General features: G+C 35.6%; 1 protein-coding gene across 7 annotated transcripts in view; it reads right to left on the reverse strand.

Annotated features, from left to right (window-relative positions):
• PTPN13 (protein tyrosine phosphatase non-receptor type 13) overlaps window positions 1-15,154 on the reverse strand; it is a 223,551-nt gene that overhangs the window by 69,417 nt on the left and 138,980 nt on the right. For all 7 annotated transcript variants that reach the window (XM_027060249.2, XM_027060259.2, XM_027060255.2 and 4 more), the window contains 6 exons: window positions 9,071-9,293; window positions 5,952-6,026; window positions 5,648-5,822; window positions 3,494-3,647; window positions 2,860-2,998; window positions 1,330-1,482 (listed from right to left, as the gene is read on the reverse strand). In XM_027060249.2, coding sequence (XP_026916050.2) covers window positions 1,330-1,482; window positions 2,860-2,998; window positions 3,494-3,647; window positions 5,648-5,822; window positions 5,952-6,026; window positions 9,071-9,293 — 919 coding nt within the window. The remainder of the gene's footprint in view (window positions 1-1,329; window positions 1,483-2,859; window positions 2,999-3,493; window positions 3,648-5,647; window positions 5,823-5,951; window positions 6,027-9,070; window positions 9,294-15,154) is intronic.

The following is a 15,154-nucleotide window of genomic DNA, read 5'->3' on the forward strand; positions in this document are numbered from 1 at the left end:
TTCTCAAAATTTACTGAACACTCAAAAGTTATGAATTTTATTGTATGTCAATTATGCCTCAATAAAACATATTTGCAGAAAGATAAAAGTTTTTCAAAGGTAATGCAATATATAGCAGAAGTGTAACTTTAGAAAGGTGTATTAATGAGATTTAAAAAACCTCAGGTTAGAAGAAAGATGCTGAAGTTAAAGAGAACAGAGTAACAGTATACATTATTAGGAGTAGGGCAACCTACTGATGCATTATGCACACTACTTACACAGAGAAAGCTAATGCTCAGAAAGGTTAAACAGATTGTCCAAGTTCACACAGCTGGTTGAAACAAGAACTCAAGTGCAAGACTCTCTGACTAGAAATTCCCATACAAATTCTTACCACTGTGCTAATCTGCTTTCTACCTTTGCTAATAAAAAATGACAGAATTTGATATTTATGTCCTACAAGTATAAAAATGTAATGACCAAGGGAAAATATAACTATGTTATTTAATGCCTTTAAATGTTGACTCAAACAAAACAAACCACCTTGTCTTTCATACCATAAACTCTAGATTAAAGTTGGTGTAAGTCTGTGAGTGAAACCCTTTCATAGACACTTCTAGGGCTGGGAAACTTGGCTCCCTCCAATAAGGAGCAGCAAATGGAAGGAATACTGTTACACGCTAGGGAGGTGAACCGGGAGAATGTTTTGAAAGTTTCTCTTTTCAACAGAATACTATACTTGTTATTCTTATTGGAAGTTAACATAGTACTATCTTTCCTGATCACAAACGCACTATTTGTCTGAGGTCTCAAAGAAAGCTGGTGGCAGAACTAGAACCATAAGTCAGTTTTTTCTGGCCCCCTTCCATTATGTGAATTATTAGATGTTAGTTGAAAGACCATTTTTAGAAGATATAATTGAATTTTAAGCCTTTTAGGAAAAAAAAAACAGTAATTCTAGAATCAATATGAACTCGAAACCTATATCCAGTCAGTCACAAAATTCAGTTGTTACTTTATAATGCTTCTTGATATGTTTATAATGTGTTTTGAGTATGGAATGGAATAAAAGCAAAGAATCCATAGCCAGATAGATATGGGTTCAAATCACTGTTTCACCCTATATACCAGCCATCGACTTGGGAACATTACATTTCCTCTTTGAGCTTCAGTTCTCTCTTTTACAAGATAACTAAAATATCATGGTTTTAGTCAGGAATAAGTGACATGAGATAATGAATAGTATCCAGTTATTGGCAAGTGAGGTTTTAGATATATGCCTTCCAATATTTCTTGCTTACTTTGAAAAAGATACAAAGTTTATCATTTGTAATCTTACATACTTACCTTTAAAAATTCTAACTCTGTCTCTTTTTCAGAAGCTCCCACATAGGTATTATGTAATTTGGGTAACTCTTCTTTAACATAGGATAAATCAAGTTTCTCCATCACTCTGGGAGGCAAATAATGTTCTAGTCTAAAATAAGACACACCATGAACCTAGAAAAGAAAATTAAAAAAAAATTTTTTTTTAACATTTATTTATTATTGAGAGATAGAGAGAGAAACAGACAGAGCATGAGCAGGGGAGGGGTAGAGAGAGGGGGAGACACAGAATCTGAAGCAGGCTCTAGCTTTCAGCACAGAGCCCGATGCAGGGCTCAAACTCACAAACTGTGAGATCATGACCTGAGCCGAAGTTGGTCACCTAACCAACTGAGCCACCCAGGTACCCCAAGAGAATGTTTTTATAAGCAATTCTGTTCGCGTTCTTCGTCCTATCCTAAAGTTCTTGCCTAAACTGAGAGGTAAGACACCAAAAAAAAAAAAATTTTTTTTTTTGTTTATTTATATTTTGAGAGAGAGTGAGAAAGAGAGAGAGCAGGGAGGTGCAGAGAGTCAGAGATTGAATCTGAAGCTGGTTCTAGGCTCTGAGCTGTCAGCACAGAGCCCAACATGGAGCTCAAACTCGTGATCTGTGAGATCATGACCTGAACTGAAGTCAGACGCCCAAAGGATGGAGCCACCCAGGCGTCCTGAGGTAAGACACTTTTATTTAGACTTCTCCCTGAGGAGTTTAAGAGGGAATGCATCAATCTTTGTCTTTCATTGTGAGGTAAAATGATTGAACTGATTAGCAAGCTTAAGGAGACAGACAACAAGGGGCAAATGTTACTACAGTCAGGGTTAATGTTATGAAGGATGCTATTCGAGTGGCAGACTCTTGCCCTTGCTTCCTCTGAGATCCACTTTTTTCTGGAATAATTGGCCGTGAACATCTATTCTCTGCACTGTGAGCTCAGTCAGGTTCTCAGGCTATCGCTGCATGGATCCATGTGGAAGGCAGAAGACCCCTTAGATCTAGATTAGGCTGGTAACCCCTGTGCCTAGTATCTATTAATTAGAAATTGGGAGAAGATATCCTGAAACTGTGAAACAGGAAATTTTACATAGGAGAAAAAGAAAAAAAAAAAAGGAAAGCTACAATGTATGATTTTTTAAAAAAATTTTTTTATGTTTATTTTTGAGAGAGAGAGAGAGACAGAGTGTGAACAGGGGAGGGGCAGAGAGAGAGGAAGACACAGAATCGAAGCAGGCTCCAGGCACAGAACCTGATGTGGGGCTGGAACCCACAAACTGTGAGATCATGACCTGAGCCGAAGTCAGACACTTAACTGACTGAGCCATCCAGGCGCCCCTATGCTGTATGATTTTATATACAAATGTATGCAGGGAACCTGGTCACTTTGAGGTACCAAACTAGCCTTAAAAATCTCCAGATCTAAATAGCAAACACATGAACTAGGGTCAGTTCTTAATTATGTTGAGGATAAAAGTATTAATAAAAAGGTGGCCCTGGAGAAAAGCAAATCCTACCTCTGGTTGATAATCTCCATACTCAGCCTGGAGTGCCAAGGATGCCAGCAATAAAGAAGTCTCATCATCACAGTGCACCCTCTCCTCCAAGATATCCTTTCGGAGCTGAAGATAATACTGATGACAGGTCAGAGTATGTCTAGAACAACAAATGCATGCAGAAAACATGTAAACTTTATCTTGAATCTAAGGTGGTTTTTATTATTGGCCTATAAATTTAGTTCCCAAGATGGTTTATTATTAAGCTTTTAAAAAAAATGTTTATTTATTTACTTGGGGACAGAGAGAGAGAGAGTGTGCATGAGCAGGTGAAGGGCAGAGAGACAGGGAGAGAGAGAATCCCAAGCAGGCTGTGCTGTGAGCATGGAGCCCAACAAGGGGCTCGATCTCATGACCATAAGATCATGACCCAAGCCAAAATCAAGAGCCAGACGCTTAACTAACTGAGACACCCAGGTGCCCCTATTATTTAGCTTTTAAGGCACAAGAATTTAATAAACTATGTTGAAGGAAATATTCCTTTTATGATAATAACATTATCATTGGTCAGAATCAAATAATTCAGTAGAAGTAAACTAAATGGTCAAAAGACTAGGCACCAAAAAGAGAAAGACAGAAACTCTCGTGTACTCACTGTATGAGAGTAACATCATCCATGAAAAATTTAATCCGGAAAAACAAAGTAAAATTAACAGTGGCTTTGCTCTTTTTCTTTGGTTCTTCTTTCCATCCCTCTGGGGCCACTTTGGTTAATTTTAAATCAGGATCAACAAAGAAATATTCATTATCTAAAACAGAAAGAGAAAACATTCAGATATAATAAAGTACTTTAATGTATTCTTCTGATTCCATCAGGTTTTTTTTTTTTTCTTTTTTATCAGACTTGCACGAGACAGTTTCATACGAGAATAAAACCGGATTTCTAAGGAGTACGGCAAGGAACTCTGAAGCACTCCATGTGGATGGGGGCAAGATGCTAGGGCTCTGTCTTGTAAGAATGAGGGCTCTATGGGCAGACTGAACTGGATTCAACACCACTACATCATTTACTATCTGCGGGACGCTCAATAAATTATTTAACCTTTCTAGACATCAATTTTCTTGTCTGTAAAATCAGGATAGTGCAAATTCCTGCTTTCTAGCATTGCTGTAGGGAACAAGTGACCTAACGTATATAAACCACTTGGTAAAACACGTGGCATATGGTAGGCATTCAATAAATATTAGCTATTATTTATTATTATTGAGCTTCCAACCGAAACCCAGGAGAAACAATACTCATTTTATTTCTATTTTTAATTCATTTAAATATTATTGATTTTCCAAGTAAAAATTATTCAATAAAATCTGACTTGTCCAGAATGTTTAAGAAATTAATGTATTATAAATAGAAATTCTGATTAATTATTCATGTGAATGGTGTCACCTGATTAGTCCAAAATTACAACTAGTAAAGTGACAGAACATTAGTAGGCACTAATTGAATATTTATTGGATGACTCTACCAAGGGAATTCTTAGTTTTTAAGAAACAAGAATTCAAAAACTAAGTTGAAGAAAACATTTCTTTTGTGACAAAGAAGACATTATCCTGATCTTGTAGGGTTTCAGGATAATTTGATCCTTAATTGTAATTTATAGTACTCTGTTGTCTAAGCTAAGTGAAATTTTGAGGTAAATAGGAATCTAAAATATTACAGAGTGACTTATAAATATAATGATTTATTAAAGAAGCATTTATTAAAGCCCAACTCCAAAGCAAGCAGCAGCTATGGAAATTCGAACTGATAAATAGGAATGCTTTCTTTTTTAAAAAAATTTTTTTTAAAATTAAGTTTATTTATTTTGAGAAACACAGACAGTGTGAGTGGGGGAGGGGCAGAGAGAGCAAGAGCGAGAGCGAGAGAGAGAGAGAGAGAGAGAGAATTCCAAGCAGGCTCTGCACCATCAGTGCAGAGCAGGATGAGGGGCTCGAACCCATGAAACTGGGAGATCATGACCTGAGCCAAAACCAAGAGTTGGATGCTTAACCGAATGAGCTACCCAGGCACCCCTAAATGTTTTATTTTTTGAGAGAGAGAGAGTGCAAGCAGGGGAGGAGCAGAGGGGGCGCCGCGGGGACAGAGGATCCAAAGCAGGCTCCATACTGATAGCAGCGAGCCCTACTGTGGGGCTTGAACTCATGAACTGTGAGATCACAACCTGAGCTGAAGCTGGATGCTCAAGACTGAGCCACCCAGGCGACCCAATAGGAGTGGTTTCTACTGAAGCTGTGCTCTGAGCCCACTGTGAATGTTTCAAAGTTCAGTGCACATAAAGCTTAAAAAATATGTAAAATGACTCATTTGCAGTCATGTACTGAAAACATTTAAAAAAGACACTGTATATTTCTTTTTGGATAGTAGGCTGAAGAAGTTGATGTGAGTGGGGATTCAGAAACAGGATCCTGCTATATATTCAAATTCAGATTAGCAGGATACTTAATTTCTAGAGTACATATGTAGGCAATTGACATATATAATGGTCCCCAAAACAGAATAATTAAAATCCACTTTTGTATAGTGAGAGCTAAAGGAAAATCTTCATGGTCAGGTATAGAAGACGCTACAAGACACAGCTATTAAAACAGTGAACCTAATTAGGAGAGGGGAGTTCCTAACTCCTACTTCTCAATGCTGACATGTTCATGTAGTTAATATTTCCCAAAACAAGTTGGGCAATAACAGGTATGGAAGTCAGCTTGTTGCCAAGTTTCTATACTACACCCTGAACTTAAAATATCTTGGTACCTCTGAGGGTAGCTAAAGCAAACAAATGATGTTCCACTAAGCCAATGTGGGCCACAACCATATCAAACACATCTTTACATATAGTTTTGGTATCACAAGTCAGTTCCAGTCTCTGCCCACTCAGAAGCATTATGTTTACTTTTCTTCGGTTATCTTCATTCTTCCCTTTCTTGGTCTACAATTGAAAAAAAAAAAAAAAAGGAAGGACATCTATTAAAATGAATATTATAAGAATTTTAACTGTTTTTTAAAACAGTCATTACGGAAAATACTAAGAGTGACACAAATTGGTTTTATTACTTACAAGGATAGATCGTGGCAAATCCAAAGATATAAAGGGTTCAATCGTCATTTTCACAAACTCGGGGCCAAAGAAATTCTGCAAATCACATAGGTAGAATGAACAGTATTTACCATTTACTCTAGTGCTTTCCTTAAAGGGAAAATAATACAATAATAATATAAACAGAAGTTCTTCCTCAGTTTCATCTTCGACAGTGATGTCAAATGTAAGGCCTTGCTTCATACTGTTTTATAACTTTTTCTTTTTTTGGCCTTTAGATAAACTCAGATGCTCAAACACAGTGGTAGTCTTAATTACCGATGTAATACAGTTATCAAGTTCATGATAAGGATTCGGTTTAGTACTGCTAATGTGTCAAGTGATTGAACACAGTTTCATTTGTTTTAGAGAGTGATATTTAAGGTGTTCTAAAACAAATCACAGTTAAAGGACAACATGTACTTTGTAATTACAAAATATACATGTCTATTTGTAATCATGTTTTTGGAACATGTGACACTGTGTCTTTTTTCTTTTTCTCTAAATAGTGACAACTAGGGATGTTAAGCCATCAGTCTTTGTCCCCAACTGCTGCCTCTAGTGAGAAAACATTGTCTCAGAAGATGGGGGAGATGGGGGAGACAAAAGTGGAGTCCACACACTGCATTTACTGCTTTTTAATCTAGTCTTTTCCTTTACCTCTTGTATATCTAGAAGTTTTGCCAAGAGTGGATAACTGGTTGAGGAAATAACTTAAACTCTAGATGGGAGCAGGATTCAGAATAGACTGAAAGCTTATGTCCAAATGGACAAGGGCTATCTTGAGGCCAATGACAACAGGTGGTGTGTGTGCATGCGTGTGTGCTCGCGTTAATGCACATGCATGTGTTTGCACTAATGAAGGTTACCAGAGTTTTATTTTTTTTTAATTTTTTTTTTTGGTTTCTTCTTTGGCTTCATGGTGTGGGAATTCTATCCAATTAACCAAGTGTGGAACATGTGACAGATACCATTTAAGTAAAACTTTAAGTGCCTGTTAATACTCAACGAACCAATTGGTAGGCCACATTTTAAACGAGAATAGAAATAGAGCAGAAAAGATGAAAATGGTCTGCCGTGGGAAACACAGAATCTAATACAGATCAACTAAGGCAACGGTATATAAACAAGTTAAAGTGTGTCTGCACCAAAAGTAACAGAAAAAAATTAAAGGGAAAGAATACCATTTATGAATCTCTAATGAGCCACAGTTGTGCATTAGAACTGTGCATACACACACACACACACACACACACACACACACACATATATATATATGTGCTCTTTATGCTTTATGCATGCCTTTAATTATTGGAGACCCAACTAAATTGTACAATATTCTGCCTAGTGCTTACTTTTGACAAAGGTATTGGTTCTAATCATAAATTGATGAGACCTCATTGAGTTTCTTCCTTTCAGCTTAAAATAAATTCAGTTATGTTTTATTAGAATCTAATAACTTTAAAATTGGACAATATCTTATAAAGTATGACCCAATTCCACATTCTAAAAATTAGCACGAGTAAGGCACAAACTGGTTTAAAAATTGACCTAAAGTCATTTAACAGCATTATTAGCAATAGAAACCAAGTCTTTGAATGTGTGGTTCAGTGCAATTTTTACCCAATACTATTTCTTCTCCTTAGAAAACTATGACAGGAATTTGAATTCTCTCAACTCTAGGGCATACAAATGTGCTTTTAAGACAATTCTTTGAAACAAGCAACAAAAAACAAAACAGAATGGGGTAACACACTTTGTGCAGAGCTAAAAAGAAAAAAAATCACTCTAGATTTTATTACTTTTACTACTATTTATTTCATGTTTGAAGAGTTATTTGTGAAGGAACAATACAAAAAAAGATACTGCCTCACCTATCAAATTTATGATGATAAAAAAATGACAGTATCCAGAGTAGGTAAGAATATCGCGAAAAGGCATGATCACAGGAAGCATAAATTGGTACAAACATTTTGAGGGGCAATTCGACAATACATATCAAATGTCCTAAAAGGTGTTGGCCTTTGACTTGGCTATTCTATTTGGAGGAAATTACGTGCAAAGATTTAGCTAAAGGGATGTTCATCAGAGCGTTGCTTACAATAGCAACAACAACAAATTAGAAATATTTTTCATGTCCAATAACTGGAAACTGATTGAAGAAATCACCGTATATGATAAAGGCACATAATGGAGTATTTTACAACCATTAACAATAATATTATAGAAGATGTTAAATGTTCAAGATATTTTACATGAGAGAATTGTTCATTTTGAGCTTATGTTTATAAAATTATATAGGACATATGTTGAAAGAAAAATATAAACTAACTGAACATTTAAAAAATCCTCCACTGATACAAGATGCAGATTTGTTCCTTTTGTCTTTGAATATTGTAATATAAAGATATGATACTTGGAGCTAATGTGGTCATCTTTTGACTACAAAATAAATTGCTATCAAAATTCTGAAAATGGCAGAGCAGAAAGGTTGAATGCACTTGATAACTTGAGCTTCTGAACCAACATTTAGTTCTCTGTTCCTGATCTTGGTTTGTGGGATAATAAATTTCTTAATATTAAAAGATAATCTCCTACATTGCTGAATAAATCTAGGTGACTTTAAGGATCATGAATATACTTTTAAAATACACAGTTATTATAAATCCATTTAATGTTATTCTAAAAATGAAATCATGAAAACAGCTAAATATTTAATATCAACCAATATGATATTTAACACTAATAGATGAATATGGGATTTCAATTTCATCTACAGGCAACTTTAGGACACCTATAGAATTTAAAAAGTATTTTGCATAATATTTCCCTGTGAGACCAAGTTTATTTTTTTATTTTTTTTCCATAAATTTTATTTATTTATTTATTTTTAAATTTTATTTAATTTTATTTTTTTAAATGAAATTTATTGTCAAATTGATTTCCATACAACACCCAGTGCTCATCCCAAAAAATGCCCTCTTAAATACCCATCACCCACCCACCACTCCCTCCCACCCCCCATCAACCCTCAGTTTGTTCTCAATTTTAAAGAGCCTGTGAGACCAAGTTTAAATGCAGTAATCTGAGAATTAACTTACCCTCAGTTTTCTTTGGGTCATGGCTGTTTCAAGGGCCATTTCTCTTAAGGGATCCCTGCTGATGTCAAGCATAGAGGCTTTGATTGTGTCTCCTGGATACAGGCTCAACCGAGACTGTCTAAGGGCCATTCTGGCTTGCAGCTGCATCATTTCTTCTTCTTGCCGTTTTAGCATAATCTCTTGATTAATTAAGTTGCCTTCAAGGGGTGTTTCATATTGTCTACTATATAGAAAAGAGAAAAGGGTTGGGAAGAAAATAATTATTTTAAGTCTAATCAAGAAAAAAAAACATGTTAAGTAAGATATCAAGAATTTACACAGATTTTATTTTGTCATCTCAGAAGAACCCGTGCAGTAACATTTCAATCCTACTTTTTTAATGTATCGATATAGTATGCTGTCCCATTTTCACTGGATAGATCTACATGTTCCACCTCTTCTCTGAACATTCTAGCATCCTCTGAACACTGCTTCCACTGCGATTCTCTTCAGATGGGGCTGTTTTATTCTTAGAGTCCTGTATGTACCACTGGGCCTGGAGATGGGATAGAGATTCCCCTTAATTCTTGTATCAGCTTCCTGACCCTTGTTGACCTACAATAGCCCCCAGCCTCCCTGAAGTACATGCTATGAAATCACTCAATCCACTGCTCTGCTTTGCTGTAGATATTTATTGTCCTATTGATCAACACTCCCTTATTCATTAAAGATTTAAGTGCCTGACTCAGTCCTCTTCTCCACCAGTGCTCCTGTCATCATTTAAGGTGGTGTCACATAGACTGAGAAGTCCTCCAGCACTCTGGCCTCCTCCACTTCTGCCAGCCATCTACTCCCATGGTCATGCTGCCCATAAACAATAACTGTCTATTTCTATCCTCCAATGGCCTCTCCATATAATCCCTTCTTTTTTTGTCTTTTTTTTCTTTTTAGCTCACTACTTCGAATACCCTTCTTCAAATAATTCATTGACTCCATCACTTTCTGTTATCTCTTTGCCCTTATCCTGCTTGAATTCCAAAGCCCATTATTAAAATCACCCCTTTGCAAACAATCTCAACTCTCCTGAAACTGCAGAACCATGCTGACTGATCTCATTGGGCTCTCAGCACTGCCTGGTAACTCATTTTCTTAGAGAACTATTTTATATCTTCTTCCTTCCCTTTTCTTTTCAAAGCTCAAATACTCTCTCCTTCTCTACTGATGACCTTTCCCCAGTTGTCTTGGTGAAATAAGAAGCAATCAGGAAATAACTTCCTCATCCTTCTACCACCAAACTTTCCACATCTACGTCCATATATTCTGCCTTCTCTTCTGTTACAACGATGGATCTCCTGCACACTCACATGGGCCCAATACCTCCACTGTGCATAAAATTCCACCCCCTCTCCTACTCAAAGACTTTGCTCCTGCAATTATCCCCTCACATGCATTGTACACTATGTTATTTTCATTAGTATACAAAAATGATATACTGTTTCCTACTCAGAACAGAAAATCCTCCTTTGGTTCTACAACCCCTTTTGGACTCTATCCCATTTTTTTTCCTGCTGTCTTTTAGAGTAAATCTCTTCAAATTATTTAAGCTTTATCTCTACTTCATCTCCCAGTCTCTTAGGCTCAAACCAATGGTTTTAGTCCCTACTATTCCACCGAAGCTGTTCACAAAAATGACTGACCTCTGCTGTCAAAGCCAAAAGATAGTTATCAATTTTCATTTTACTTGACTTCTAAGTGCCAAAAGATATAGTTGCTTAGTCCTTCCAATTCTTAAAACATTTCCCATTGGGAAGTCCATGCTCTTTTTATTCTCCTTCTACTTCAGTGGCTCTTCCTCCTTAGTCTCTTTTGCTGGCTCCTCCCTCGTTTATAATCTAGTGTTAGACTACAACAGCCCTCAGCCCTCCAGATTTTCCAAGTCTCCATATATACTCCATACCTACCTGATCTCATCTAATTACATGGCCTTAATTACTTTACATTTTCCTATAACCCAGTCTCTCCTCTGAATTCTAATTCTATTTGCCTACGTGAGTGTTTTACTTGGATGTTAATATCCATCCTTAGGTTAATATGTCTCGAACCAGATTCTTGATATTTTTTCCCCCATGTTGAACCTTTTTTCAAACTGGTTGCTTACAACACAACTGGGAATCATTCTTGATTCCTCTATCTTGCAAATCCCATGTCCAATTGAGTAGCAAATCCTGTAGGCAGAACCTTGAAAATATCTATATCTGAGTCTTCTCTATCACCAACATACTAGTCTGTGCTGTATCCATCCAAATGTACTACTACTATCACTGCCTAATTGGTCTCTTGCTCTAATCTGTTCTTCACAGAACAAAACAGAGTAATCCCATTAAAATGTAAATTAGATCTAGGTTTTCAAGCCATCCAATGGCATCCCATTAAACTTAGAATAACATCTAAAGTATTCACCTAAATTTCTGAGGTCTGACATGATTTGGGTCCTGGTTACCACCCACTCTGCCCCCTTCACTCATCCTGCTGCACCCACACTGTCCTTCCTGTATTCCTCTAATAGTCTAACATGCAACACATCTCCCATACCTCTGCTTCCTCAAGGCCTCTACTTTTGTAATTTCTTTTGTCTGGAAGGAACCCTCTGCCTCCTGATATCTGCATAGTTCACACTGTCCCTTAAAATAGTTTTCTCTTCAAATGTAACCCTTTGGAGAGGACTTCTCTAATTGCTCAACCTACGTAAAATAGAACTTGGACATCACACCCCTGCACTCTCTATCCTTTTAGCCTGCCTTCTTTCTTTTTTTTTTTTTTTTAATGAATTTTTTAATGAGAAAAAAATTTTATTATTGGGGCACCTGGGTGGCTCAGTGGTTAAGCATTCAACTGTTGATTTCGGCAGAGGTCATGATCTCATGGTTGTGAGATGGAGCCCCACGTGTCAGGCTCATGCTGGGTGTTGGAGCCTGCTTAAAATTCTCTTTCTTCCTCCCTTTGCCCCTCCCCTGCTTGCATGTATCTGCTCTCCCTTAAACAATTTTTTAAATTATAAAAGTGTAGTTGATATACAGTGGTTTATTAGTTTCAGGTGAACAACATGGTGATGTGACAATTCTATATTATTCAATCTTACCACATTAAGTGTCATCACCATACAACATTATTACAATATTCCTAAGTATATTCCCAATGCTGTATTTTTCCTTTCTGTGACTTATTTATTTTATAACTGGAAGACCATACCTTTTAATCCTCTTTATCTAATCCTCCTTCATCCCTTCCCACTTTGGCAATTAACAGCTTGTTGATTAGTAAGTCTGTTTGTGTTTGTTCATTTGTTTTGATTTTTAGATTCCATATATAAGTGAAATCATATGGTATCTGTCTTTCTCTTATTTCACTCAGCATAATACCCTCTAGGTCCATCCATGTTGTCGCAAATGGCAAGATCTCATTCTCTTTTATGGCTGGGTAATATTTCATTGTGTGTGTGTGTGTGTGTGTGTGTGTGTGTGTGTGTGTGTATGAGAGATAGAGAGAGAGAGAGAGTGTCCGTGTTTTCTTTACCTATTCATCTACTGATGGGCACTTGGGTTGCTTCCATCTTGGCTATTATAAATAATGTTGCAATAAACATATAGGTGCATATATGTTTTTAAATTTGATATTTTAATTTTCTTTAGGTACATATCCACTAGTGGAATTATTGAATCATATGATAGTTCCTTTTTAATTTTTTGAGGAACCTTCACACTGTTTTCCACAGTGGTTGCACCATTTTACATTCTTAGCAACTGTGCCTGAGGATTCCTTTTTCTCTATATCCTCGCCAATGCTTGTTTCTTATCTTTTTGATTTTAGCCATTCTAACAGGTATGAGATGATATGCACTGTGGTTTTTAAATTGGATTATTTGGCTTTTTTGAGGGGGGAGGGTTGAGTTGTATAATTTCTTTATATTTTAGCTATGATCCCTTATCAGATATTTTCATATAAATATTTTCTCTCATTCAATAGGTTGACTTTTCATTTTGTTTATGGTTTCCTTCTATGTGCACTCTCTATCCCCTTAGCATGCTTTATTTTTCTTCAAAGCACCATCATTATCTGATTTTTTTTTTTTTATGGTCTCATTCATGGCTTTATCTCCAGTACCTAACAGTTGCCAGTACATGGTAGGTTCACAGGAATCATTTCTTGAGCAAATGACAGAATATAATATTATGGCTCTCTCACTTAAGGGGGTTAAGTATAATAATAAGAATTTGAATCTAGACATTTTAACTCACACCTGTTATTTTCATCAACCATATTGGCCTTTTTGTTCAAATTATTTTATACCACAGCCACAAACAGGTAGCCAAAATGACTAATTATCATTTAATCTCTCTCAACACAGTATCTGGTTGAAGTTCCTATAAAGGCTAAAAAGTTTGAGACCAAAAAAAAAAAAAAACCAAAACCAAAAACAACAAAAAACCCAAAATAAAACAAAAATAAAGACAAAGCAAACAAAAGAACAAAACTAAGAAAATCTGGATCATTTAGGAATGAATAAACAGGTTGTTTTAAGTCAGAAAAACAGGCTACCTTGTCAAGCAATAGGTTCAGAAGCCATGGGAATTGTACTACGTATAAACTGAACTTTGTAAGTTAACAAAGAAAACACTTAGAGATGTTCTTTGGAAAATAGCTTTGAATATCCTTTTTGGTCACTGAAAGACACTTTTGATAACTCAGAATCAAAAAATTACTCATTCTGCTGCATCTGACTCATAGTTTCCTGTTAATTTCCCCCCACCCTTTACGATACAAATCAATAGACTGCCTGGATCTGTTTTTCCATTTAATTCTAGCTAAAGGGAATGGAAATTTTTATAAAGAAGCATGCAACATGTCAAAATACAACACTATTTATAGATCTCACAAATATATGACCTAAAGAACAAAACAGGACCTCCTAATTGTGTGCCAGCATGCTAAGGATGTTATCAGAAACCTTTGTATACATTCAGAAAATTCTGTGCTTGAATAAGGAATTTAGAGTATTTTAGTTAATGTGTTTTCCTGTGGGCAGAAAAAGAGGGTGAGACTTGTCTAAAAGAAGTTGAGTTTAGCATATTACATCAAGTTTAATATATACAGACTTAACAATCTACTTCTTGAAATATTTTTTATTATGTTTTCATCTAATGGAGATGCTATGGATGTTACATGGAGTTTTTTTCTCCTCTTAAAGTATGAACTAAAAGATAGTTTATCATTAGAACACAATTTTATAAGCTAAAGTGGTCTTAAAATTAACATCCCCTAAAAATAAAATCAGTCAGAACTAAGGTTCTTTCATAATCTTTTGAGGTAACTCACGAAGAAAATTGAAATAAGGCTCACAAAATGACTTAATTTTATTTGGAGGAATATATTTTTAAATAACTAACAAATGAACTATAAAATCAATTAATTTTTAAATCATAAGCTTAATAATTCTCCAGTTGTTATCTTTACTCATGCTTTTCATCAACCTAAAGGGCATCATACTATTAATATAAATTTTCTCCAAATTAAATATATAGATAGGAGTCACTCCCTCAATTCATCATAGAGCTTAGTGCATTTCAATATTTGCTTCTTACTGCTGTTCATCTCCAAATGCTTTTGTGTCTTTAAGAAAATGTATAATACCAAACATAAATCTTTTTGTCTCTTACCTCTTTGTTCAAAATTACTAAGTCAGGGTCTCACCACAATGGGGTCTTATTAATATAAAATTCTATTACGCAAATATAACACAGCTTTAGGTAAATGAATACTTATTAGAGCTTTCCTCAAAGTAAATAAAGTATCATAGATTATCTTAAAAAAGCATAAGAGAGAAGAGAAAAAGACATAAATTTAATAAAAAATGGAATGCTGAAAGGAATTACTTTAGTGCAATGTAATTAATTGCTTGGATTCTAAACCCTAGGTAAATTGTCTGCTTTAATCACATGGCTAGGGTTACCTGGTCTATTAATAGTTTACGGGTGTGAAACAGTGTCTACCAGAATTAATTAACTTACGGGCAAGTTTCTGTTAATCTCCAAATGATTCTTTTGTATA

Source organism: Acinonyx jubatus, chromosome B1, assembly GCF_027475565.1.
Source record: "Acinonyx jubatus isolate Ajub_Pintada_27869175 chromosome B1, VMU_Ajub_asm_v1.0, whole genome shotgun sequence".
NCBI classification, from domain to species: domain Eukaryota; kingdom Metazoa; phylum Chordata; class Mammalia; order Carnivora; family Felidae; genus Acinonyx; species Acinonyx jubatus.